This window comes from Nuphar pumila, chromosome 7, assembly GCF_984573655.1.
Source record: "Nuphar pumila chromosome 7, dmNupPumi1.hap1.1, whole genome shotgun sequence".
Lineage (NCBI taxonomy): Eukaryota > Viridiplantae > Streptophyta > Magnoliopsida > Nymphaeales > Nymphaeaceae > Nuphar > Nuphar pumila.
The window spans coordinates 119322991-119349091 of record NC_143255.1 but is presented as its reverse complement, the minus strand read 5'-3'; the positions used below and the strand labels follow the sequence as shown (position 1 = coordinate 119349091).

Below are 26101 nucleotides of genomic sequence, written 5' to 3'. Positions count from 1 at the left end.
GCAGTACCATTGGTGAATCGGGGTTCAGCATGGTCATCCATATAGAGTTTCATAGGGTGTCATTTCAATATTCGAATGGTAACTGTTGTTCTATGCGGATTCAGTCAGTGCTGCATGTGTATTCCAATCACCCTTCCAGACAAGAAGGAAAGCTCACAGCATATCCTCGAGCATCTGTATTGTCCTCTCCAACTGTCCATCTGTCTGAAAATGAAAAACAGTATTGAACTTCAACTTCGTACCTATAGATTTCTGCAGTTATCCCTAAAATTGCGATGTGAAGTGAAGAACTCAGCTCGATATGATCGAGAATGGTACCCCATGCCATAGTGACAAACATTTTTATGAGCAAAATCTTGTTTTTCAAAAAATTGTGAGAAATAAAAAAAAATCTAATATTTTTTGGCAAAATCTCGGCAATTAAAAAATAAAAAAAAAATTACAAGAAAATATTAATAAAATTTATTTAAAAATAAAAATACATAGTTTTTTCATGATAAATAGCCATTTGAAACGTAAATATCATGTTTAAATCATGGTATTTATGTTTTTTCATAAATCTCGCGATATTTTGAAAATATAGCAAGAAATTGTTGTTTTAAACTTGTAGGCAATTTCTCACGTGATTTTCATAAATCTCGCGATATTTGTCACTATACCCCCCATGCAGTCATACAATCTCCCTAATATATATAGTTCTATGAGACTTTCTAGAGGTTGATTGACCTGAATAGGTAGAAAATATGCCGATTTGGTGAGTCTATCGACGATCACCCAAATTGTGTTATGTTAACTTTTAAATTAAACAAATATAGTATGAACAAAAATACATATAACTTGTATTTTTACTAAAATATATCTTTTAAATCTTTTCCAAAAAACTACTCAACATTATAGGTTTTATGATAAAAAAAAACAAATCTTCTAACGTGAAAATTATCTCTAGGTCTTTTCAAATTTCAATAAAATTATGACTTTATATTGAAAGAAGGGAATTGTCCATCAAAGAAGCATGAAAAGAAGTCGGTGCTTAATTCCAAAGCAAGTTTATTGGGAAGAAAGCTTTCAAAGTTTCATGGAAACTTATAAGAAGCATTTCTTGTCACATCTATTAGGACTGGTAAACGACCCGAACAAGGGTTGTTCAGGAGGCTTGGCTCATTTACCTCGAGCCACTGCTCACCTCAGCTTGTATGGCCTGTGAGAGCCAAGCAGAGCTCGTACAAGCCAAGTAAAATAAAAATTCATTTTTTTATAAGGTCTATAGTGAAAATTGAAACCCTAACTAAACCAATTCAACTTCCATTTTGTTTTTTTAACATATAAGCTCATCTAAACAAATAGAGCAGAGACGAACAACATCCATTGTATCATGCATGCTCAGCTCGATTACACAATACAATCAGTTTATATGGCCCATTTTGCCGAGCCAACTTGGCGATCATGAACGAGCTTTAGGCGAGCCGAATCAAGGTGAGCCATGAGCTGTTGGGTTTATTTACCCGTCTATATATACCTTAATTCAAATTTATTAAATCCGACCATCCTGATCTTGTCACGTTCCATTGAGGATCATTTAACACGGCAGCGAGTCAATCACGTCGTAGCATTGATTCTGAGTCAACCCTCTGACCCACTTACAGCGCGTTTCTGACTCAGTCCAACCAGTATCTTCACTCGCACGCACAACTTTCCGGTCTGATATAGGAAAGATCTGAGCCGTCCACGATTCTTTTTGTGGGATCCACCAAATCAATCTCCGACCATTTGTCCACACATGTCAAACCTCTTCGCAGGTGTAACTACCTCTTCCATGTAATTCCACCACCTGTTTGCGTAAATTTCACACAGAACTCTCGCTCTCTCGATGGCGAAGTTTCTCGCCAAAGACCTTATGAAAAAGTGGAACCCACCATTTAAAACGAACGGGTCAGCACCCTCTCTCTCTCTCTCTCTCTCTGCATTATTAGGCTATAAATTCTCCTTGGATGAGCCTCCCCAACCACGTTGAAAATGGCATCCTCCTCACAAGCCGTGGGCTGCCTTCTCCTCATCCTCGGCATCTCAAGCACTCTCGTTTCAATCTCAAATGCTGGAAGCGTTGCTGTATACTGGGGCCAGGATGGGCGAGAAGGAAGCCTTGCCGATACGTGCGCAAGCGGCAAATACGCCTTTGTCATACTCGCATTCCTCACCACCTTCGGCAACGGGCAGACCCCGGTGCTCAACCTGGCCGGTCACTGCGAGCCTTCGTCGGGCAGCTGCACCAGCTTGAGCAACGACATCAGCTCTTGCCAACAGAAGAAAATAAAGGTGTTCCTCTCCTTAGGCGGAGGAGTTGGTGATTACGGACTCTCCTCATCAGATGACGCGCAACAAGTCGCAAACTATCTATGGAACAACTTCCTCGGTGGAAGCTCTGACTCGCGCCCGCTGGGAAGCGCAGCGCTCGACGGCATCGACTTCGACATGGAACATGGTCCTAGCAAATATGAAGACCTAGCCAGGGCCCTGACCGGGTTCGGCACAAAGGTGTACCTGAGTGCAGCTCCTCAGTGCCCCTACCCTGATCACTCCCTCGAAACTGCACTCGGGATGGGCTTGTTTGACTATGTGTGGGTGCAGTTCTATAACAATGCCCAATGTGAGTACTCCAATGGGGATGCTACCAAACTGGGGGATGCTTGGAACACATGGGCCTCACATGTTGGGGCAGCATCAGTGTTTTTGGGGCTCCCTGCGTCCCAAGATGCAGCATCAAGTGGGTTCATCCCCACTGATGCCCTCATCAATACGGTGCTTCCTATAGTGAAGGGCTCTTCATCGTATGGAGGGATAATGCTGTGGAACAAGGGTTTTGATGATCAATCTGGTTACAGCACCACCGTTGGAGGCTCCGTGTAAAAGCCCATTTTTTTTTTTTTTGGCATTTGAAATTATGCTTTTAAGCTGTCTGTTAACTCTGTTTGTGGGCAATGGCACCTAGCTATTTTCCTATGGTAATTAAATAAAAACGGTTTAAAAGCATAATTTTCTTTTTTGTCCACATCTCTCTCTCTCTCTCTCTCTCTCTCTCTCTCATATTAGATCTGTGGAGATCTTCAAAAATTTCTATTTGGGTAGTGGCATTGCTGAAATTTTGACGAAAATGATTTGATGGAAGCCAAGGGGCCTGTTTGTTTCGGGTGATTTTCATGGGAAAGTGCCACGCTGGTTTTAGTGGGACTCAGCGTTTCCCACCTCCTTCCTCATTAGCACTTAATTAAAAATCACTTTACACGTGAAAGAATTTTAATGAGAAAGCTATGTTGGAGTAAATCATGTCCTTTCCCCATGAAATGGTGTTCCCTTCCGGATTCTTTAGAAAATCAATCCCTTCCCCCATAAATTGGCGTTTCCTTCCATTGAAAGAAACAAACAGGCCCTAAGGCCCCCTGTGATTGCAAGTTAAACCTTTGAACGAAGAAAAAAATTCTTTTAAAACAGGTGGGGCCCATCATTTCTGCATGTTTGCTCCACATCATAAAAATTGTATCCTGAATTTTTTTTTCTTCCAATTATTTCTCCAACATAAAAAAAATGGCCTAAAAGAAAGGGATATAAAAGAGTTTAATGTTAATTAATATAGGTTTTTCTTTTTTTAAAGTCAAGCTGACGTTGGGCAGACCCCACCGATTATTATTCAGCATACCACTAGGTTTTGAACCTGCAACGACCCACCACAAGGAGACGAACACTGACAGCTCCTGCCAACCATGTTGATCCCCCTTTTATTAATGTTAGTACAGTTCTTAGAACAAGGTAAAAGGACAGACCATGGTTACCAACCTAGGTTGCCGGAGTGGCAAGGGGCTCGGGGAGAAGGTGCTGACCCATTCGTCTCAGGTTCGACCGCAGTCCCCATGTCTTTAACTGGTGGGCTCTATAGAGGCTTGAGTGTCGGTGACCCCAGCCAAGGTTTATCTCACAAGGGGCGGGCCCATTAAATGACTTGACTCTTAGCAAGGGTTTTCGATCATATATAAATTAATAAATAAATAAAAAGTGGGTGCGAGAATATTCACAGAATATGAAATGAGTAATTTCAAGTAGGGTGAAATGATAGCAACACTAGGAATTGGAATGAATAATCACACAATAAACTATTTGTGATCATATCCTTTCTGTGAAAGGAAACCAGTATATGGGTTGAGGTAGTATACGCGCCTAACGCATGGCAAATTTGTGTTTAGCCACCTCAGTTTGCATATATTTAAGATAGAGGTCTAACCTTTTAAAAATTACCAGAATGGATTTTGTTTTTTGTTCACCTAACTCTAGCTAACTCTTAAAAAGTGACAAATTTAGCCCTTTTTCTTAATAGAAGTCATTTCTGTAGCTATGCTGAAAAAGGTAAATGAGCAATTTTAGAGAGAAAAAGCAACTCGGGCAGTCATTGGAGCAATTCCTTAAAAGGTTAGGCTGTTATCTTAAAATATTTAAAACCTGATGTGGTTAAATAGTAAATTTGCCATATGTTAGGCATGTACATGTAAATTACCATATGGATTGAGAGAGAATTAGTAGATGTGAATTCTCTTATTAATGTTAATATTAAAGAGAGTAATATAATCCCAACAATCTAATGCAGAAATTTGTAATCATTGATTCACTGTTGCTACTTGCTGCCTTGATTTCATTCTACTCCTTTCTTTTCTTACTTCCTAAATTGACTTTGATGTCAGGGCAGCTGTAATCTTTCACTATTAATTGACAATCATACGATCTATAACCGTTTTGTAACGAAGTTGTCTATTGGTTACGGTTAGATCATCATGTTGTTGCAATCAAGGAAAAAACTGCCATTGATGTCCCATCGCTTTCACCTGATAATTCTGGCAAAGCATGGGGGAGGTGGACTACCCAGGGTTTGCTTTGGATAGCGGATCGGGCGCAACCATATTTCACTCTTTGAGAATAACACCTTTGATTTATAATTCAATTTTGAAACCTTTTTTTTTATTCAAGGCCTTATCGATGGCATTGCTCCAACCGGACTAAGTTTTAAGAAGTCATGCTCAAACGCTAACGTTTAATAACCCTGTATAATCAAGTTCGAGAATGAGACATCAAAAGACAATAACTCTTATCAAGAAAACAAAAAAAATGTGAAAAACATGAAATCAAGAATGCTAGAGATATCACATCAAATCATCAACTAATTAAATAAAATTTCATAAATTTAAAAATCATTATTCACTTTTAATTAAATTAAAATATTTATAATAGACTGAGTTTGAAACCAACAAGTCAATCTCATAGTCTAGTGTCAAAACCCCCATAATATCCCAAAACAAAACTTTGTCACAGTCTAGTCATCAAAGTACGAAAAGGAACTAATTTGTCATGCCTCATTACCTAAAATGTTAAAATTACAGGAGGTGAGAACAACATCCTCATGTATGAAAAAATCACACAAACAGTGTACAAACTAAGATATCATCAATAATTTCAGTGATTTAATATATCAAATATAACATGCATTAATCAGAACTAAATACAATTGTAACAATTAACACATGTACATTTAAAGAATGGCATTTACATAGCATTCAACAATTATCATATTTATATTACCTTTTATGCAAGAACAATTAATCAATGCATGAACTTACCAAAATCATTAAATATCTCTTTAATGCATAAGTAACTTTTATCTTTCTCAATATCTTTTCTTTCTTGAATGATGTATGCAATGCTCTATCTACAAGAACACAAAATTGTTACTCTATCACAATTACCTGTAGGTATTACACAGTCTTAACCGAAGAAGAAGACAATGACCCATGGTGTATATTTTAACAATCTGTGACTAATTGACCTGGTCTTGCATGATTTCTCGGGTCCTGGAGTAAGGTGATCCAATGTTTAGAAAGACCCACACCCTTCAACCTGATATATCAGTATTTATTCAGCTGAAATATACATATATCACTCCGCGACTGCAGTGGTAGCCTAGTCACCTCTCTCTATGGTTGAGGAAAGCAACCTTCCATACTATCAACAAACCCTAGAAGCCAAAAGTACTTTTTGCAATCTCTTTGTAAGATATGAGAGAATTTAATGCACATTTCACTTTTTATTCAATTAATTCTCTTGCCAATCATGCATTATTATATTTAACCACTCACTAGGTTATTGACGACCAATTCGAACACAGGCAAAGCCACCATTCGGGCTTAAGCATGCATAAGTTTAATTAGACCTCATTCATTTGTTAATTCAGTCCAATTGAATTCTCATAAATGCAATCCACATGCATTTTCATGCTCAAATAAGTCAAACAACAATTTCTAAATCATGCAATAAACATAGCATCAACACGTAAGTCATATTGTGTATACATTACAACATTTATTCAACTATACATTCAGTGCATATAAGCATATCATCATGTTTCACATATATCATGTTATACTGAATGTAGGCATATTATAATATCATGCAAGCATATTATCACATCATGCAAGCATATTAACATATCATGCAGTATAATTTAGCATTGTAACTGAAATTACAATATAACAAATCAAAATATGATCACATGCCCATATAGCCTTATTACGTCCACACATTGTACACTAACAGATTATGTGTCCATCTAGTTTAGCTCAAGAATCAAGTCATGTCCAATTAGTACACTTTTGGACCTATGACATGCACTCAAACACTAGTTCCAAATTCAGAACTGCATAGACAGAATTTCTCAGTTAGTAGAAATTCTATCGTAACCTGTATATAATGAGTTTAAATCTAAATATTTTATTGTAAATACACATACGTGTTAACTATCTACAAGCGAAAACCTAAACCCAAACTCATTCTAGATCAGAGAATAAAAATTCTGTAAGTGAAAGTTATTTTTTGTTAACAGAATAATTTTATCTTGTTCGATCTTTCTAAAGTAATATCAACAAACAAATTTACAGAATGAAATAAATTCTGAAAATTTTACTTTAATTAACTTAGTGTGACTAACATAAGCTTAAAAAAATCATATTTAAACTCCTTTCTGGCAGAAAATTAAAAATCATGCACTACAGTCTGTTTTGTTCTTGGACAGACTATGTTTCAGAGATTTCAGGTTATGAACTAATTTTTCATGATTTTTAATTTTCAATTCATAATAACTCAGTGCACAAGAGTTTTGTTTGTGTAATATATAAACTTACATAAAAATACTGGTCATAAATCTTAAACAGTTTGGAAGCAATAAAATTTACAAAAATGTGCAGCCTACATAATTTATGTCAGAACTTAAATTTTGTACTAACTTGGAAGGTCGTATCTCCCAACATGAAACTCAAATGAGCTCAATTTTTTTTATTGCTTCCATATATCTTGAACAACTCTCTAAATTTTGAGAATTTTTGGGTTCACCATTTTGGAGAACCATAATTTTCTTTAAGACTAGTGGAAATAAAAATAACAAGACAATATGCATTTTCAAGAAGCACATAAAAAACTTTATAATTTTCATAAAGAAAACAACAAGAACATGCATCCAACTGTTTTGGATTCATCATAAACACATTATATGCATGCATATAAACATCTAAACATGTTGTAAACATAGAGATGACATATGTATCATAAATCAAAATAAAACATAAGATCTAACAGTTTTACATAAAAAAACACACTTTTTTCCCAAAAACGATTTTCAAAATAGATTTCAGATTTATGAAAACCACTAACGACATTTATAATCCATAAAAAGCATATTCAATCAAGGCATATATGTTTTTATCATGCTAAATACACCAAAGAATATCATATTCGAGTTTGGAATAATCCAAAATCTAAAATCGTATATTTACATGGTACCATTTTGCATAGTTTCGTAAAAAATGATATAAAACCCTAACATAGATTCAATCCATGATTTTAAATCATGATTTATATTCACATGAATCAATCCTAGATTTGAACTTATTTGTATAGATTTTTTATATTTTTTTCGCAAAAATCCAAGTTTTACGGCTTCTCACGTTCAAAATAATTTCTCAAAAATCGCACATGAACAAACAAAGACTACAAATCTAAAAAAACAACTGATTTAAATTCAAACTCAAATATAAAACTAAGGTTAAATCTCAAAATATAATAGAATATAGCTAGGGTACTCACCTATTATGGATTAATCACTGGATTTTGGCCTCTATGAACGCACCACCACTAGTTTTCTCTTCCCAATGTGAGGGGTAAATGAAAGGAAGAAGAAAGAAGGGAGAGAGAGAGAGAGAAAAAAAAAAGTGAGGTAGTAGGGGAATACAGGAGAGAGAGAAATAGAAACTCCAACAGAGGAAGGCATGTGATGTAAAGAAGGTAGAGGGCCCCCTTAAATAATTTCCTCCCTTGGTTTTCCTATTGAATAAGGAAACCTCTACTTAAAGTTGTCTTTTATTTTGTTAGAGATATATGTTATGAACCCTCTCTAATTCCTATCTTAATAGGACTCCAAAACAATTTAGGAATTCATTATCCCATTAGCTAATAAATAAAATAAAAAAATAATTAGCTAATTTGACCTTTAGCTTATTAGAATTATTTTTTTTCCATTCCTTACTTTAAAAGAGAGGGGAGGTAGGGACGTCCCACCCCCTTTTAGATTTCCTTGGCATAAATAGAGTCCATCCCACATTGGAAACCTTAATCCAATAGGGCCCACATAGAGGGGCATCCCACCCTTAAGATCCAACTTACTTAATTGTATCAAACTTCCTACAAATTGAGATCCAATTAAATTCACATTCAATCCAAATCCAAATTAAATTGTAATTTAAATTTAAATTCACATTTAATTAAAATTTAATTTAAAATTAAATCCACAATGAAATTCAAATTAAAGTGATGTTTAAATTCAATTCTAATTAAACATAAATTCAAGACATAAAATTTTATCTTTATTTATTTAATAATTACTAAAAATTTGCAGGTATTACATTGAGTGTGCCCAATGGCAGAGCCAAGAATCTAAGCTAGGGTGAGCACAAATAAACACTGAACGACCAAAGGTGGGAGGTCAAAAGTAGAGCAATAGAGATGCAGAGGATTTTGGAGAGAGAGAGAGAAGAGAGAGAGAGGCAAAACATGTCTTTACTTTATATTGGGTTGGGCATAGGTGGTGCCCACCCTAACCTAGTTGGCCATATGACGTCTAGTACGGTGGGCACTTGCCCACCATGGCCCCAATGTCGCTCCACGCACCTGATATGTCCATCTTTTATTGGGCCCTGCAACTGACAGGTTGTGTCCCAAAGATGAGCGAGTCAAGTGAAAGGTGTAAAGTCAGAAAGATCATGATTAACACACACAAATCATACACAAAGAGTAAAGAAGGATTAACATAGTTCGGATAGTGTAGCCTACGTCCACAAAAAATATTTTCTCTCTACTTTCTTATTTTTTTCTCTTGCATGGAGTCTCACCTTACGTACATATATTAAGCTTTACATGTAAAGGAACTCACATATGGTAGGTAACAATAGTTACCAACATTTACAATATTGGTGAATATAAGGCCATCTTTGCTCATATGGAAACATGAGATCTCTTGCTCCATAAAACACCCTTGATGATGTACTACTTATTATCTCCTTATCTAATTTCTTTTCTCTTTTATTAACCATGATTGATGTGTTGCCATCTTGCTGAAACTTTCTCAATTGAAAATCCACATGTGGCTTACCTTTCCCAATATTGCCATGCTGATCAGAGTTACTGTATAACCTCTCATTGTACCCTTGTTAACAACCATTATCTTCAACATCATCAACCTTCCTATCATGGCCAAGATTAGGTTCAACCTTCCTTGCATGGGTGATAGATTCAACACCTTCCTTAGCAGCGCCTTCTTCATTCTGCAAGCCAATCATCTTCTCTTGGAGAGTAAGCTTGTCTCTTAGCATATAGCACATGGGCCCTCTAATGGCTTTAGTGAAGATATAAACTTTATATATGTTTTCTTTTTTGTAATTTTTTCCTAACAAAATGATAATCAATCTCGATATACTTTGTTTTGTCATGAAAGACAAGATTAGCAGCAAGGTAGGTTGACCCAAGATTATCACAACATAGTGTTGGGCTATGATTTGGGGTTATGCCCAATTCCATAAGAAGAATTTTCAACCACATTAATTCAAATATTGCTACAACTAAGGCTTTGTATTATGCTTTGTGTTGGATCTGGCCACAGTATGTTAGCGCCATAATATGATGTTAGGCCCTAATCGAGTAAGGTACCAACTGGTGGATTTTCTATCATCAATAGAGATGATAGTGGACTGGAGGGAAATGGGCCCCGCCCCATTTGGATCGGAGATAGAGGACATGAAATGGGGATGAAGGTTAAAATCAAAACTTGTGTAGGGATGGACTTACACTTCCCTCGTACTGCCCTGTCCCCCTCTTCCATCCCCGCCTTGCCCCGCCCCGTCTCTGTCCCTAATCCTTCTTTAGAGATGGCAGTGGACCAAGGGGAAATGGGGCATTGCCCCGCCTCGCACCATTTGAACCATGGATGGAGGACACAAAACAAGGATGGAGGTTAAAATCAAAACCCTGTGCGGGGATGGAGGCGGGCATGGAGGGTAGGATTTTGAGACGGGGCAGGGGTGGAGACCTTGTCCCCCGCCCTGGTCCATTGCCATCCCTAATCGTCAAGGTGGGCTCAATTTGTATCAGAAAAGGCAGACAAATCTAGAAAATTGAATTTAACAAATTTTAGACCATAATTGATTGTGCCTTTTATGTATCGAAGAATTCGCTTGACATTGTGCCAATGATCCTAAGTTGGTTCCTGCATGAACTGATAGACTTTATTTACAGAGAATGCAACATCAGGTCTAGTGAGAGTAACATATTGAAGAGAACCTACCACACTTCGATAGTGAGTAGCATCGAGCATGGAATGACCATCAAATTTAAAAAGAATGACATTGGGAGCAGTAGGTATAAACATAGGTTTGGACTATCATATGGGTCTTAAGCAAAGAGATCATAGATGTATTTCCCTTGAGACAATTTGATTCCATTTGCAACTTTATTTACTTTAATGCCTAAGAAGAAAGGCAACTCACCAAGATCTTTTATAGAGAATTCACAACCAAAATTAGCAAAGAGATTTTGGACTTCTCTTTGAGAGTTCCAAATGACTATGATATCGTCTATATACACAAGTACATATATCACCAATTTTTTGGCATGTGACGCAATGAAACCAAGTCGAATCAAATAATTTTGGAGTCATTCAAACTAGGCTGGCAAAGCTCGTTATAGCCCATAGAGGGTTGGACAGTTTGCATATATGATAAGGAAACTCTTTGTTCTCAAATCCAGGAGGCTAAGTCATATACACTTTTTTCTTAAGAAATCCATGCAAAAAAGCATTATTGACATCTAAATGAAAAATTTTCCTCCCTTGAAGTAGACAAAATAACACAAATTGTGGTGGGCTTAATCATAGGATTGAAGGTTTCAAAATAGTTGACCCCCTCTTGTTGATTGTACCCTTTGCCTACTAGTCTGGTCTTGTATCAAGCAATCCTACCATCAACATGACGTTTTATACAAAATATCCGCATGCTCCGAATGATATTGAGATCATTGTTGGGAGGGACTAACACCCAAGTCTGGTTTTTGTATTGGGCCTCAATCTCTTCTCTCATGGCTTGGACCTACTTAGGGTCTAAGAAGGCTTGCTTGAGGTTACAGGGTTCTTTTTTTTTTCTTAGGTGAGTTCACTAAGGAGAGCAGAAGGAATGATGTGAATGCTGGCAAAAAAAGACTTAGGTTTTATAGTTCAGTCTCAAGACCTAGTGATCATGGTATGGGTCTGAATGGGAAACTGAATGGAGAGATCTACAACAAGGTTTGTACTATCAGTTTTGTTTAGGGGATTTTGGTAAGATGGTTCGAGATCTGAAGAGGATTCATCAAATTTGGCATCAATAAATGGTTCAGCAGCCTCACATATGCAACATTAGGTTCATGAAGACCAGTTTCAGCATAAGGATCAAATTGATTTTGCGATGCTTGAAACTGATTTTCAGACACAAACTTAATGTTGAAAGTCACCAGAGGAAATGGATGCAGTATGCAGTAAAAAAGAAACACTAGGCTTTGGTGGGCAACAGGAAGCCATTTTGAGAGTCCTGATTGAGTAGCCAAGCATTCATCTCTTTATAAGTCGTGGGCTCACTAGTTCTCGCATACAAAAAATTCAACTCATCAAAGATGACACGATGAGATATAAAAACCTTTTTTAAAAATGGATCATAACAAATAAATCCCTTGTGGCAATTTTCATACCCAATAAACACTCATGACCTAGTCTTGAAAAAAAAAATTAACTATTAAGGTTAAAAAAGAGTGTTATAGAAATCTAAGTAAGAGTCGTGATAATGAGAATTTGAAGAAGTATTTGATAGCAAAGAAGGAAGCAAAAAAAGTAGTTCGGAACGCGAGGGATAAGGTATATAAGGAGGTTAGATGTATCAAAGATGAAACGCAAAGGGTTTTAGTCAAAGATGAGGAGATTAAGGAGAGATGGAAAGATTATTTTGATAAGCTATTTAATGATAGTCATGCTCAAGATCTTGGAGACTTGTCCATTCCTTTTCATGAAATGAATCGTGACTTAATGCGCAAGATTCAAAAGAAAGAAATTGCAGAGGCTTTGAAGAAAATGAAATCAAGAAGGACAGTTGGCCCAGATGGTATACCTATCGAGGCTTGGAAATGCTTGGGAGAGAAAGGTTTAGAATGGTTGACAAATCTTTTTAACAAGATTTGAATAAGGGTGATATACAAGATTGCACAAACTATCGTGGTATAAAACTCATGAGTCATACTATGAAACTTTGGGAGAGGGTGATTGAGTCTAGGTTGAGGAAGATTGTCATGATATCGGAGAACCAATTTGGTTTTATGCCTGGAAGATCAACTATGGAAGCTATACATCTTCTTAGACAACTTATTGAGAGAAATAGAGAGAGGAACAAAGATTTGCATATGGTTTTTATTGATTTGGAGAAGGCATACGATAGAGTACCTAGGAACGTTCTCTGGTGGACAATGATGAAGAAAGATGTTTCTCTCAAGTACATTAGTATAATTAAGGATATGTATGAAGGAGTGGTAACCAATGTCCGCATTTGTGGAGGGGTGACAACCAATTTTCCTATAACGGTTGGGTTACATCAAGGATCTGCTTTAAGCCCTTTCCTATTTGTTATAGTGATGTATGAGCTTGCGAGATCAAATCAAGAAAATGTGTCGTGGTGTATGTTGTTTGCTGATGATATTATTTTGATTGATGAGTCTAGAGCTGGGGTTAATGCTAAGTTAGAATTATGGAGACAGACATTGAAAGCAAGAGGTTTTAAGTTGAGTAAGAGTAAGACAGAATACATGGAATGTCGGTTTAGTAAGCAACGAAGTAGTGATGGGAGTGTAGTGAAGCTTGGTGAGCAAGAAATACCGGTGGATGATTGTTTCAAATATTTGGGATCTATCATTCAAAAGTATGGAGAAATTGATGGAGATGTAAATCATAGGATAAAGGTTGGGTGGATGAAATGGAAAAGTGCAACTGGAGTATTGTGCGATCGTAGAATGCCATTGGGGTTGAAGGGAAAGTTTTATAGGACGACTATTAGTCCCGCTTTACTATATGGTACGGAATGTTGGGCTGCCAAGAGACATCATATTCAAAAAATGAGTGTAGCTGAGATGCGTATGCTGAGATGGATGTGTGAAAATACAATAAAAGATAAGATTCGGAACGAGGAGATACGTAAGAAGGTAGGCGGTGCACCCATTGAAAATAAGATGAGAGAGAATCGTTTACGGTGGTTTGGACATATTCGGCAAAGGCCTAATGATGCTTCAGTTAGAAGGATTGAGAAATGGGAAAATATAATAGTTAAAAGAGGTCGGGGTAGGCCTAGGAAGACATGGATGGAGGTGATAGGAAAGGATATGAATGCTTTGAACCTCACCGATGACATGGCATTGAATAGAAATGATTGGAGGAGAAGGATTCATGTGGAAGACCCAGAATGATTTTCTTTTTTGGTTCATACCGCCGACCCCAATTGTTTTGGGATGAAGGCGTTGTTGTTGTTGTTGTTGTTGTTGTTGTTGTTGTTGTTGTTGTTGTTGTTGTAGTATATGGGACAAGATGCTGATAGCATGTGCACCTATTGTGGGGTTCTTTTGAAGATCAACTCAAATAAAGACTTATTTTTAAGGATAGAGCTTGGTAACTTGTTGATAATGTGAACTATCACTCAAAAAGCATCAGCCCAAAAAATCATTTTGATGAAAGCAAACACCATTAGACTCATACCGATCCCATCAACACTGTTTTGTTGAGGTGTGTGACATGAAAGGCATCTTTTAATTGTATGATTTGCCAAAAAATATGGAAAACTTTTACTTGGAAACTCACCTCCCCGTCATTGTGAAAAATCTTAATCTTATGCTCAAGTTGCTTTTCAACCGTGTTTGAAGTTTTCAACACATTTAAGTTTCAAATTTTCTGGTTAAATAAAATAACCAAGAAAATCAAGAATAGTCATCCACTAAAGAAGATAACATCTGAATCCTTGCGGCCGAACAAATCAGCATGAATCAATTCAAGAGATTGAGAGGCACAAAATTCAGCGAATTCAAATCGTAGAAAATGCATCTCAGCTATCAAACACAGAACAAAAAATAGCTAATTTGCACTTCTCAAGAGCCAAAATTTATTTTTCTCAAGAGTTTTGAAAAGCATATTTTTGGATGGCCAAGACCACAATGACATATATCGGTTGTCAGTTCCTTCACTTTGGTTGAGAGATGAGCCTCTTTCCTATTGCTACCAATATTTTGAGAAGTTTCTGCCAAAAGAAAATGGTTCCTATCTGTGAATCCTTAACCGTGAACCCATGAGAAGCAAACTCAAAAATATAGTCGATATCATGGATGAACTTGGCCACAAATAGAAGGTTATTTTTAGTGTTAGGGGCATGCAATACATTGTTTAACATGAAAGAATTTAAGTTAAAGTTGAGAATGAAGTTAAGTATTAGAAATAAGCAGATGGACCTGTTCTCGATGGTGATAGTTGTTTTCTTGATAATCTTTCTTTTCAACCAAACCTTGATCAGTCACCACATGATTTGTTGCTTCAGGGTAGTTTAGTTTTTGTGTGACCATAGCACTAACGTGCTATAGAAGCAAATGCCTTAGGTATGTCATAGCACTAACATGCAGTGCAGTTTTTGCGACCATAAAATTGATGTCACACAACCCTGACCTTGGCTAGATCCAACTTTTTGGGCTTGAAAATTCCTTCCAAACCTTTACCTCATACCCCACAGCCCCGAAAATTATTTCCACGTCCTCAACCTCTTTGGGAGAAGAAAGAGGTTGAGTTAGCTTATATTTGATGAGGATATTTTGGCAGCAACATTTCCATCCTTTCTCTTGAGTAAGAAAGATATCAAACACATAAACAAAAGATGGTAACATCGACTGGTAGGCAAAAATAGTTGTAATAAAGCCTTCAAAATCAACTTAAAGATCACTAAGCATGTAGATGGCTGATGGGCTCGCTCATACCATGTAAAGTAAAAAAAAACCATGAAGAAGGATGGATTAACATGGTTTGGCTAGTGTAACCTATGTCCACAAAAAAATGTTCTCACTGTTTCCTCTAGTCTTTCTTATTTTTCTCTTACACATTCTCCTTGGTGTCTCACCTTACGTACACATATTCAGCTTTAGATGTGAAGGGACTCACATAAGGTTAGTAACTATAGTTACCAATATTTACAATATTGGTGAATGTAAGACCACCTCTAATCATACGAAAACCTAAGCCCTCTTGCTGCATAAAACACTCTTAATGATGTACCTCTTATTCTCTTCTCATCTAATTTCCTTTCTCTTTTCTTAACCATGATTGACTGCAAAAATTGGAACTTTATCAATTGAACCTTCTCATGTGGCTTACCTTTTCCAATATTATCATGCTCATCGGAGTTACAATATAACCCTTTATTATTGTCTTGTTGTGAACAACCACTATCTTCAACTTTCCTATCGTAGCCAAATCACGTGTCAGACACCCAGTCAAGGTTCGACTGCCACACACGCAATTTCCCTTGCATAAACTGATGCTCAGCATAGGCTTTGGGGGCAAGGGTCCTAACCACAGTTTAAAAAATCAAGGAAAGAGAGTTGTCATCTATCTGTATTATTCATCTTAATATGACAATCAATGTTGCACCTTCGGGCGACTTGAAAACTTCCTTAGCAAGGCCTTCCTCATTAGCAACACTTTTCTTAACAAAAGGTACACTCAAAAGTGTAAAATACGACGGAACCTGATCCACCCTCTTTACTTTGTAGAGAGCTAGGATTGTTAACTGACAAGGGTGATTGTCTTGGAATCCCATATCCAAATGGATCACTGGTTCGGGATCAAATCATTGCAATTACCCGAGCCCTGCAGAACACACAAATTGAGTGGGTGATAAATGGTAGCTTCCAAAAGGTACATCAAAATTAAGACTTTTCAAAACAATAAAAAGGTGCAACAAGTTGCTCAAATAAATAAGCCCCAAAGAGGGTGGGTTGGCATTGCGGAGTGGGGTCCTTAACCGATAGACAGGAAGTCCTCATGGTGTCACCCCCTCTTGTACAAACCAACAACCAGCATAGGCACCAGGGTCGAGGGTCCTAGACAGCAGTAAGTATGGCAGGCTGAGCCAAGGCCCATTCCACTAGAAATGGTTTCTTAGTGTGGGATGTGGTTTCTTAGAGTTATAGATGGAAATAAAAAAGTTGCTCGAATTAATAAAAATATCTTATCACTTTTATTTTATTTTGTTACTCTGAAACAAAAAAATGCTCCAAGGTCAGAGACCTAGCAGCAGTGGTGGCTCGACTTCAGCCTCTGTCCATGTCAGCGTAAAACTCAGAGGGCTTACCACTTGACCCAGGGAGTTGCCAAGCTTTGACTAAAGCGGGGGTGATGCCCATGGGATTTGAGCCTAGACTGCCCGTCAAACAGTCTAGGCCCCATCCCACTAAGCCAAAACCCTTGGTCTCTGATCACACTACTCTTGGGAACAAAAACTGCTGAAAAAACAACTAGGGAAAAAAAATATTAAGTGCTTGCTCATGAAATCACGGGGAACATTTAATTTAAAACCAATAATGTAGTGTAAAGCAATTATTTCGAGGATAGGCCTCTAAACCAGGAGACAGGTAACTTGATGCCTAAGTAGAGGAAGAAACAAGATGTTTAAGACTGAAATTCTTATTATACGATTAAAAATAAAATTGCAATTTGAGAAAGAATTTTCAACAATTAAAAACCAGAGTCGATCTTTGATATTGAAAATAATAAAAAAATGGAGTAAAATAGCAGTTCAAATTGGAATGGGCAACCAATATTAACTGTAACAGGGCATATCAAAACGGCAAAGCTCCTCAATTCAATCTGCTCAGAAAATGATGTATTTTCTCATAGACTCGCGTCTCCAAAGTCTGACATGTGAATGGAAATATCATAACTCATCACAGCAGATGCCCACAGTGAATAGAAAGGCTGAACACACAGCAAAAAAGGGTTTTGTTCAAAATCATAGGAAATCAAAACCAAAGGGTTTTTGGAAGCTCTCATATTATTCTTCATTTATCAGCAAAGATTTGAGAAATCTCAGAATAGCGTATATAGCCGATACTGGCTTCCAATCATTGAGCCACCATGGTTATGATACAAAACGTATTTGAACACAAGACCAAATAAATATTTAAAATAACAAAGAAGAGCACTAATCAGACCAAAAAATAAAAAAACACATGAAAAAACAAAAAGAAAACAAAAGGGAAAATAAGCAAAAGAATCCGTTTGTGGGATCAGAGATTGGAGAAAAAGTATCAGTCACGGGTGGATCAGAAACACGGACCAAAATAAGGATGTCATCATCTCCTAACGGATCCATTCGTGTTATTGAAAAGAGAAAGGGCATTTAAAAAAACAGAATAAAGGAAAAAAAGGAACAATAAGAAGAATTGTGTAGCAATAAAAAAAATCAAAAGCCAGAAACACTAGAACAAAAAATGAATGAAACGAAGAGAAAAGCTGCCATCAGAGACTTAAATACAAAGAAAATCAGGTTTGATCATATTGTTGCAGTATTTTCCTCATCACTTGACAAATTCTCTTCTATGCTCTTCTAGGGAATTTCAGAGAGGGAGAGAGAGAGAGAGAGAGGTTGAAGGAAGGAAGAAGATGGGGGAGAAAGAGGAGTGAGGTTACCCAAAACCTAAACAGATGTGAGCTGAGAGGAGAGTCGGGTGGGGTACCCCCTCCCTGACTCCTAGATTTTGATCCCCCCAATCCCCGACACTGCTGCCAGTAACACCACAAATTTGTCATGAGGAATGCTGTGTTCCAGCATCCAGCACATCGTGCGTTTGATTGTACACGCATCCCACAGAGACAATCAAACGCTCCTCAGTACTCAAGCTCTATGCGGGTTGGGAGCAATGTTGTTGCCAAAAAACTGCATTAGGAATGGAGTTGGCAGTTCCCACACCATATCATTAAAATGAGGATGTTGTCCGCAATTCCGTCGTCAACACCGCATTTTAGCAAAACCATATTTTGAAATCACAAGGAAATGGCGTGTCCATCTCAATGCAACCACGCTCTCAAACAGAGCCTAAAATGCAATAGACATTTCCAAATGCCAATGTCATCCATGAAAACCAGATTGTTCTTATTTGACAAACCAATTTTGATAGATGACATTGATGATTCATTGTGGTGCATCGAGTACAAAGTGAATCCAATGATCCCAAGGATGATAATTTGATCAGGCCTAGACCAAAGAACCAAACCTGTGGGTTTATGAACTCCTCCAATCAGTTTGTAACTAACTCCATGTCAAATCTGAGGCATAGAATGGGCATTTGAAATCTTGATCAGCAGCTTTCCTGGCCCAACTCCTTTCAACTGAAATTTTTAAGCATTATACATTACCTAATTGTCGCGGCCTCTTCAAAGGAGGTTGTTAGGTTGATACAACCAAATTCCAAGCTATTAAAATCAAATGGCAACTCGTATCCTAGAGCATGTCGCTATGGATTGTTAAGGGATGGGGCAAGCAGAAGGAATGGCTAGCTGGCCAATTTGGATTAGTCATGCATTCAACCAATAAATATCCAACATTGCACCCAAAAGAAATGCAACACTGTAGTTAGCAAAAACATATGAATTACAAAGTAGAAAGAAAGTTCAGATGGTAGTAGTACTAACAATATACCATCATAGTTTCACCCTCAGAAAAATATCAAAGTCTTGTCGACAAACTCATTTGTGAGCATCTTATTCAGCACACTATGAACAGTTTATTGCGAACCGATAGTGGCACTCTAGCTCAATTAATTTTCTTCATTACGCTTTTTAACAATAATAAAACTACCATTAAGTATCCAAACAGACAGATTACATGATTGTACCAGGAGACAGGTAACGTGATGCTATAGAATCGCAACAAGTTGTTTAACAGTGGCATTGTTATAGGGAATTGCTATATGCTTCTCTGCATGAGCCAACCAACTAGCGTAAGACAAGGAAGCTCAAAATGAAATGGGTAAGAGAAGCAACAGATTGAAATAAATCAGAAAACTTCAAAAAGCAAATGAAAGCAATCAAGCCTTAATGACTACAAGGGTGTAGCCATTTTTCACAGAATTGAATGGTCTGCATTGCGAATTCAAAACGAATTTGATTTATGCTTTTGTTGACACATCCATTGGTATCAACCAAAGAATGCAACGCCTCACAAAAGCAATAAAATGGAAGAGAAAAAAATAAACATATTGATAATCATTAAAATAACATCAATAACAAGAGAATATTGAGACTCTGACCCTAAGAAAGTGGGGATTCTTAGGATCCGAAAAGAATGGTGTAACAAGCCATACATCGTTCTTAAAGGCGTCCAGGCCTTCAGCTCTCACGCGTTCTGAAGCGGCGGATCTCCATCAGAATCAAACAGGGGATCAAAGGGAAAGAAAGGAGATAGAGAGAGGGGGGGAGAGGTTTATCGTGAGAGACAGGAACGAGGAGGGGTTCTCTCACCTTGGGCTTTTACGATCCATACAAGTTTGAAGACGGCGTTGATCATTTCCAGATCCCATTTGGGAAAAAGAACAAAGGGTGAGAGAGAGAGAGAGAGATGTTGGGTTGAGGGCTTACGGGATCAAAGGGGCTTTCCGCCATGGGAGAGGAGAGGGGGATGAGATGAGAGAGAGGCAGAGAGAGTCTGCTTCGAGTGGCCGCTGCTGCCACCGCCTATGCCCTGTGGCTCCTTCCTGTAAGTCGGTATATATAAAGGCTACGAAGGAGAGGAGGTGGGGTGACAAAACCCTAGCGGAAGTGGGTGACTCAAAACCCTAATAAGCCATCTCGTTAGGCAAAGGAAGCCGGTTTGAAAGCAAGAAATTTTTTCATAGGAAAAAAAGAAATTGGCTATGAAAAGTTTTGATATAATAATTTTTCTAAGATACTTTGAAAGTGAGAAAGTTGTAGAAAAAGTGACAAAGTAGAAAAACAGTATATTTTTTTATAGGCAAGCTCGGTTTAGGCAGTTACACTTCATACCTTTGGGTGTTGAACTTGCAACGTCTCAACACATGGTGATCCGACAGCGCCTACCAAACAATCGAAGCCCCGTTGGTAAACCCGTATAGTTTTTCAATCATTCCAAACGAGAGACCTTTTTTAAAAAGTACATTTTTTTATAAGAAACATTCCTCAAAAACTCAAAAAGAGTGGAATAATGTTTTTTACCAAAAGAAAAAGGTGATTTACACTCCTCACCCGCTATCTCACCACCACCACCACCCATCTTCCAAAAAATCACCCTTCACACGTTGAATTTTCACCATCCATCTCACCACCATCACTATCACACATCTCCCAGCAAACCATGTTAGAGAAACTCCACTACCACCATTCATCTCACCACCACCCATCGTAACCACCTACTTGGTAACCGCTCTCTCTAACATTCATCACCATCCACCTCTCGAAAAAACTACATCGAGAAGCTCCACTACCACCACCCCATGATGTTTTCCACCATCACCCACCTCCCAAAAAACGGCATCCAAAAGCTCCACACCACCAGCCCATGATGTTTTTCAGCATCACCCACCTCTTGAAAAACTGTGTCAGAGAAGCTCCACCAACACCACCCTCCTCTCTTCATTGATTTTTTATTTTATTTTTCTCATGCTACCCAAACAAGTGAAATTTTTTATTTTAGAAAAAATATCATATCAAAACGTCTCATACATAAAATTTCATTTTCCTAAGAGAGTTTTTCATGCTTTTAAACATGCCCTAAATGTAAAATTTGTACTTGTTTGTGTAGCATGAGAAAAATAAAATAAAAATATTTGAAAAATAAGAGAGACGATGAAGGGGGTGGTGGTGGCTGAGCAGCTTCTCCACCACGGTTGTCGAAAGAGAAAAACCAAAATTATGTTGGTCCAAAATTCGACTGCCTCCCAATATAGGTCCCTTGCTTTAATCTGATCATGTTGATCCAAAATCTTGGAATGGTTCTTAAAGATAAGAGTATTATAAGTTCTATATACTCTGTCCTCTCACCAAAATACCCACCACCCAATTCCCATTTACACCATTGTTCTTGTCGTTACCATTTTCGTGCTTACCACCACCACCATTTTCAATCCTATCATTCTTCTCCTCTTCTCTCTTCTTTCCTTATGATGAGTTTGTAGAAGGCATGTTTGATGTTTTATATGGCTTTTCATAACTTTTGAGGAAATTCATAAATATTAAAATATGACCTTAGTTATCTCCATGAATTATCGTTATGTTATTGCATGCAACTATGATTTGTATAAGATTTTATCAAGGTTTTACTAGTTTTAGTTGCAAGACAAGCTTATTTAAACAGTTATATAAGTTGTGTCAATTTCGATACTTAAAAACAACCTCAAAATTTTGGATGCATTGCCTTTAATGTGTCACAAAATAGTTTAGGGGTATAAGTCTAAGTGAGTTGAGATAGTGTAATGTATCTTATTCCTTTTTTCGCACAGTACGCCTCTTGAATCCAAGAACTTCAAGAGATAGACCTACTCACGGTGCCTATAGAGAAATCACTTGAGGACCTGGCATAGACCATGGAACATGCACTACATATGCTTATAGTAGACCCGACACGGTGTAACACCCCCAAAATCTAACCTTTAAAACTTTCATGTTTTTAAGAATTTCAATATTTTTTTGTCGTATTGTTATATAAATATAGTGTAACTTCATTAAAGTAATTAGTCAACAAGATTATCAATGCATACATTTCAACAGTACAAAATTTTAGAAACATCACATGAGCGAAAGTAGGGATGGTAGTGGACCGGGGGAAAGCGGGGCCCCGCCTCGCCCCATTTGGACCGGGGATGAAGGGCATGAAACGAGGATGAAGGCGAGGATGAAGGTTAAAATCCATCCCTGTGCGGGGATGGACTTACGCTTTCCTCTGCTCTGCCCCATCCCCGTCATGATCCCCGCCTTAACCCGCCCCGCCCCATTCCATCCCCAATCTTTCTAAAGGATGGCAATAGACCGAGGGGAAACTGGGCCCCATCCTGCCTCATCCCTGTTCGGACCTGGGATGGAGGACATGAAACGGGGATGGAGGCGGGGGTGGAGGTTCAAATTTTGAGACGGGGCGGGGGTGGAGACCTTGTCCCCCGCCCCGGTCCATTGTCATCCCTAAGCGTAAGTGCGGGTGTATTATTATGTTATTAGCATTAGGTCTAGGGCAGAACCATCCATAAACAAAAAACCTGATTGAATTTTATTATATAAAGGAAGTCGTAATGAAAGTAAAGTCTTTTAATGTGAAAATAAATTTTCTCAAAAAGGTTAAGACCTTAAGTAGAGTTACAGAGGGATAACAAAGAAATGTAATCATATGGAATGATTTTCAAACTATATACATAATCAAAGAACTAACATTCACCATGTTCTATCATTCCAAAATATCAATGTTTAACGGTCTTTATAAGTCATTTAAAAAAATAGGAAACAAAAACTAAAGTCCCAAAGAATGGTAATGGTTAATAGTGAAGCCCTCGATGATGCAACTTGACCAATACATCATGTCAATCATCAAAAATGATAAATATTGTTGGTCATTAAATTCAATTTGCCTTGTAGAAAACACTAATACTCAACTTGAAGAAAATATATCAAGCATTCTCAAGTAATGACATGATGCATCATTCATCATTCAACACGTGATGGTGATGTAGAGCATCTGGATCATCAATGCAGTAAAGATGAGTTGGATCAAAATCCAACTCACTAAACCAGATCTGAGATACAATACCTCACAGATCCAATGACATGCAAGACTATCTGAATCCAATTGGATCTTTAAGAATCAAAATCCGTTTTGATTATCATATTTCAATTTCTGATAATTTTGTTTTTACCTTCTCAAAAATTGTAATTTTTATTTTCGATTCCATTTTGTCAAATTGAGGAATCAGATTAAATATTTATTCTTGTTTTATTATTTTTTTAGGTATTGGATTGTACGGATCTGAATAGTTCTAGTGCTCTGTAGGATCTTTTTGTGGCACTAGAGGGTGTATGGGGTTGCAGGGTAATTTTCTTTTTTTGTCTAAGTAATATTTTCTAAACTCTTTTTTTACTGATCCAGATCTTAGAAATGATTTGGATCTGGCCCAAGATCCAAAGAATTTCTTTAAGACCCAGTTGGTGCCATTTGTGGGAGGACAATTATAGTTTTCTTTTTTAATCCAGCATTGACTTTGAAAGTCAATATGGTTGTTGGGAGGGTTGTTAATGCTCTAGCCTTAAATAGCCAACTCTTGGCCTTGGGAGGGCACCAACTTAGGGAAGGGCTCTCTCTCTCTCTCTCTCTCTCTCTCTCTCTCTCTCTCTCTCTCTCTCTCTCTCTCTCTCTCTCTCTCTCTCTCTCTTTATGAGGCCCCTTTCCAAGGGTTTAAGAGTACAAGAGAGGGTCATCCAACAGGGGGGCTTTTGTTATTTTGAAAAAAAAATCTGGGAAGAATGAGTGTAAAGAGGAAAGAAGGGAGGTCAATTTTCTTGGAAGAACTATAGTCGTGTGATGGAGTTCGATCTTTGAGGCTGTCATGAGGAGCCTTAGTGGGCTGAGAACCTAATTCTTGTGATTCCATCCAGTTGTTGTCGTGGACCTTGGTGTTTTGTTGTTGAACCGTGTGGTGTTGTTGTTGCAGTGTGCTTCCATTCGTTGGCTGCAAACGAGATACACATTTCCATATCTTGTTATCACTTCGTGTTTTGCATGGTTGATATCATTGATTGTTGGAAACCATTGTTGAAGATTGTGGATTTAGTTTCAAGTTACTATTGTTGCTGTTTATGTGATTCTATCTTTTCAAAACTTGGGTTGTGTGGATTTGCATCTAATATTGAATTTACTTTCTTCTAAAGATAAAAATCGGATTTACTTGTGTTGGGTGTTCATGTGTGTTCTTGCATTTGGGATTGTCAGACACTATCTCGGTATTTGAATCATATCTCTCTAGATACTAGTTTGATTTAGGCGTTCTTAAGATCGTTGTTAAGCTAAGATCCACCTCTACAACTTTTATGTTTACCATTTTGCCTGAATCTACTTCACAACATGGCTAAAATTCTTGGCGAATTATGTTGCCTGAATGTGACCAAAGTCCTACTATGTTATTTGTATCTCTAATAATGTTTTGTTTTTTAATTATTTCTCCAAAATGGTTGAACAAAAAATTGTGAGACTTAGCTTGTTGGAAATCTAACATCTGGCTCTATATTTTTCATGTTTAGCATTTTTCCTAAATAGGTTTCGTTGGGCATCTAAAATTCCTGGAAAGTTATCCTAATTTCTGTGATCGAAGTCAATTCTGTTATTTATAAATTCCTGATAAGGTTCCATATTTGAATCATATCTTGCTCATTACTTATTTGTTTGGTGATCTGATTGATGATTTAGAAAGTTGACATTTGAAGAAACAATTTTCATGTTGTGATAATTAGTTGAATCAATCGTTTGAATTCTTCAATTTTGAGTTTGTTTCTGCATGCTAAAATTTTCTACACTGGAATTCGAACACTTAGTTGTGAAAGTATCTCAATGTATTTTACTCATATCTAATTGAATATATATTTAAAAATTACAAACTTTGACTTTCTAAAAAGACAAAATAATTATTCACAACTTTTTTGTTCTAAGTTTTTCCAAACTCAAACGCCAGAGGGGTTGAAAATCCTTTCAAAGTTGTTGGACTGGTCACCAGTCTGTTCCAGTTGTCTTGTTCATCTGTCCCAGATATTCTATCGTAAGTCAATAATCACAAATCTAAATCATGTGTTTTTGGATTCATTAGAAAGGTATGCTCGTTGCACAACTTTTTCATGTTTACCTTTTCTGTCGAAACAGAGTCCTCAGGCATCGAATCACAGAGTGTTTGAGTTTTATTCAAACTCATCTGTTAATACTTAAGGCTTCCGTGTGTGGAGATCCATTTGGATCATGGATTGTGGATAGGCATCATCACCAGATCCGCCATCAGATGGTCAAGGGAAAAACATTTCATAATTCATTCATTCATTCAAGCATTCATGCTTTGTACACACAATAGGCATTTTGTCACTAGTATAACATTCCACATAGGTATATTTCAGCATAAACAACTTTAACATACATCATTAACGCATATTTTATAAACACTCGAGACATAAAAGTCAAAGCATCATTCATATGCATTCATTCATTTGCATAATTGAGAAAATAGGTCAATATCATGACAAACACAACGTAAATCACATGCACATGTATCTCAATACATTTCTGCAACATCATTGCCATAATTCATTAGATCACTTACTTGACCATTCCAGCATGCTTTGCATGCATATGCATATCAATGCAATTAGTTGTATCCATGCAAAATAAACAAGTCA

The 26101-nt window shown here is 37.3% G+C and overlaps 1 protein-coding gene, 1 long non-coding RNA gene and 4 other non-coding genes across 7 annotated transcripts in view; 1 reads left to right on the top strand and 5 right to left on the bottom strand.

The window, feature by feature from the left end:
• The first annotated feature begins 2013 nt into the window (after positions 1-2013).
• On the top strand, positions 2014-3022 carry LOC149833185 (hevamine-A-like). Its single transcript, XM_090012737.1, has one exon. It carries the CDS (start codon positions 2014-2016, stop codon positions 2902-2904), a length of 891 nt encoding a protein of 296 aa, XP_089868863.1. The 3' UTR covers positions 2905-3022.
• A 2304-nt stretch (positions 3023-5326) lies between these two features.
• LOC149833172 (uncharacterized) overlaps positions 5327-26101 on the bottom strand; it is a 46215-nt gene continuing 25440 nt past the window's right edge. The window contains exon 4 of one of the 2 annotated variants that reach the window (XR_016433405.1): positions 5327-5397. This is a non-coding gene — a long non-coding RNA (uncharacterized LOC149833172). Of the gene's footprint in view, positions 5398-16264; positions 16541-26101 lie in introns of those variants that run through there. The other variant, XR_016433404.1, reaches the window with a different exon arrangement.
• On the bottom strand, positions 17537-17628 carry LOC149833184 (small nucleolar RNA R64/Z200 family). Its single transcript, XR_016433496.1, has one exon. It is a non-coding gene; the product is annotated as a small nucleolar RNA R64/Z200 family (small nucleolar RNA).
• LOC149833183 (small nucleolar RNA U54) lies at positions 17714-17803 on the bottom strand. The gene has a single exon (XR_016433470.1). It is a non-coding gene; the product is annotated as a small nucleolar RNA U54 (small nucleolar RNA).
• On the bottom strand, positions 17955-18033 carry LOC149833182 (small nucleolar RNA SNORD18). Its single transcript, XR_016433518.1, has one exon. It is a non-coding gene; the product is annotated as a small nucleolar RNA SNORD18 (small nucleolar RNA).
• Positions 18186-18259, bottom strand: LOC149833181 (small nucleolar RNA Z199). The gene has a single exon (XR_016433473.1). It is a non-coding gene; the product is annotated as a small nucleolar RNA Z199 (small nucleolar RNA).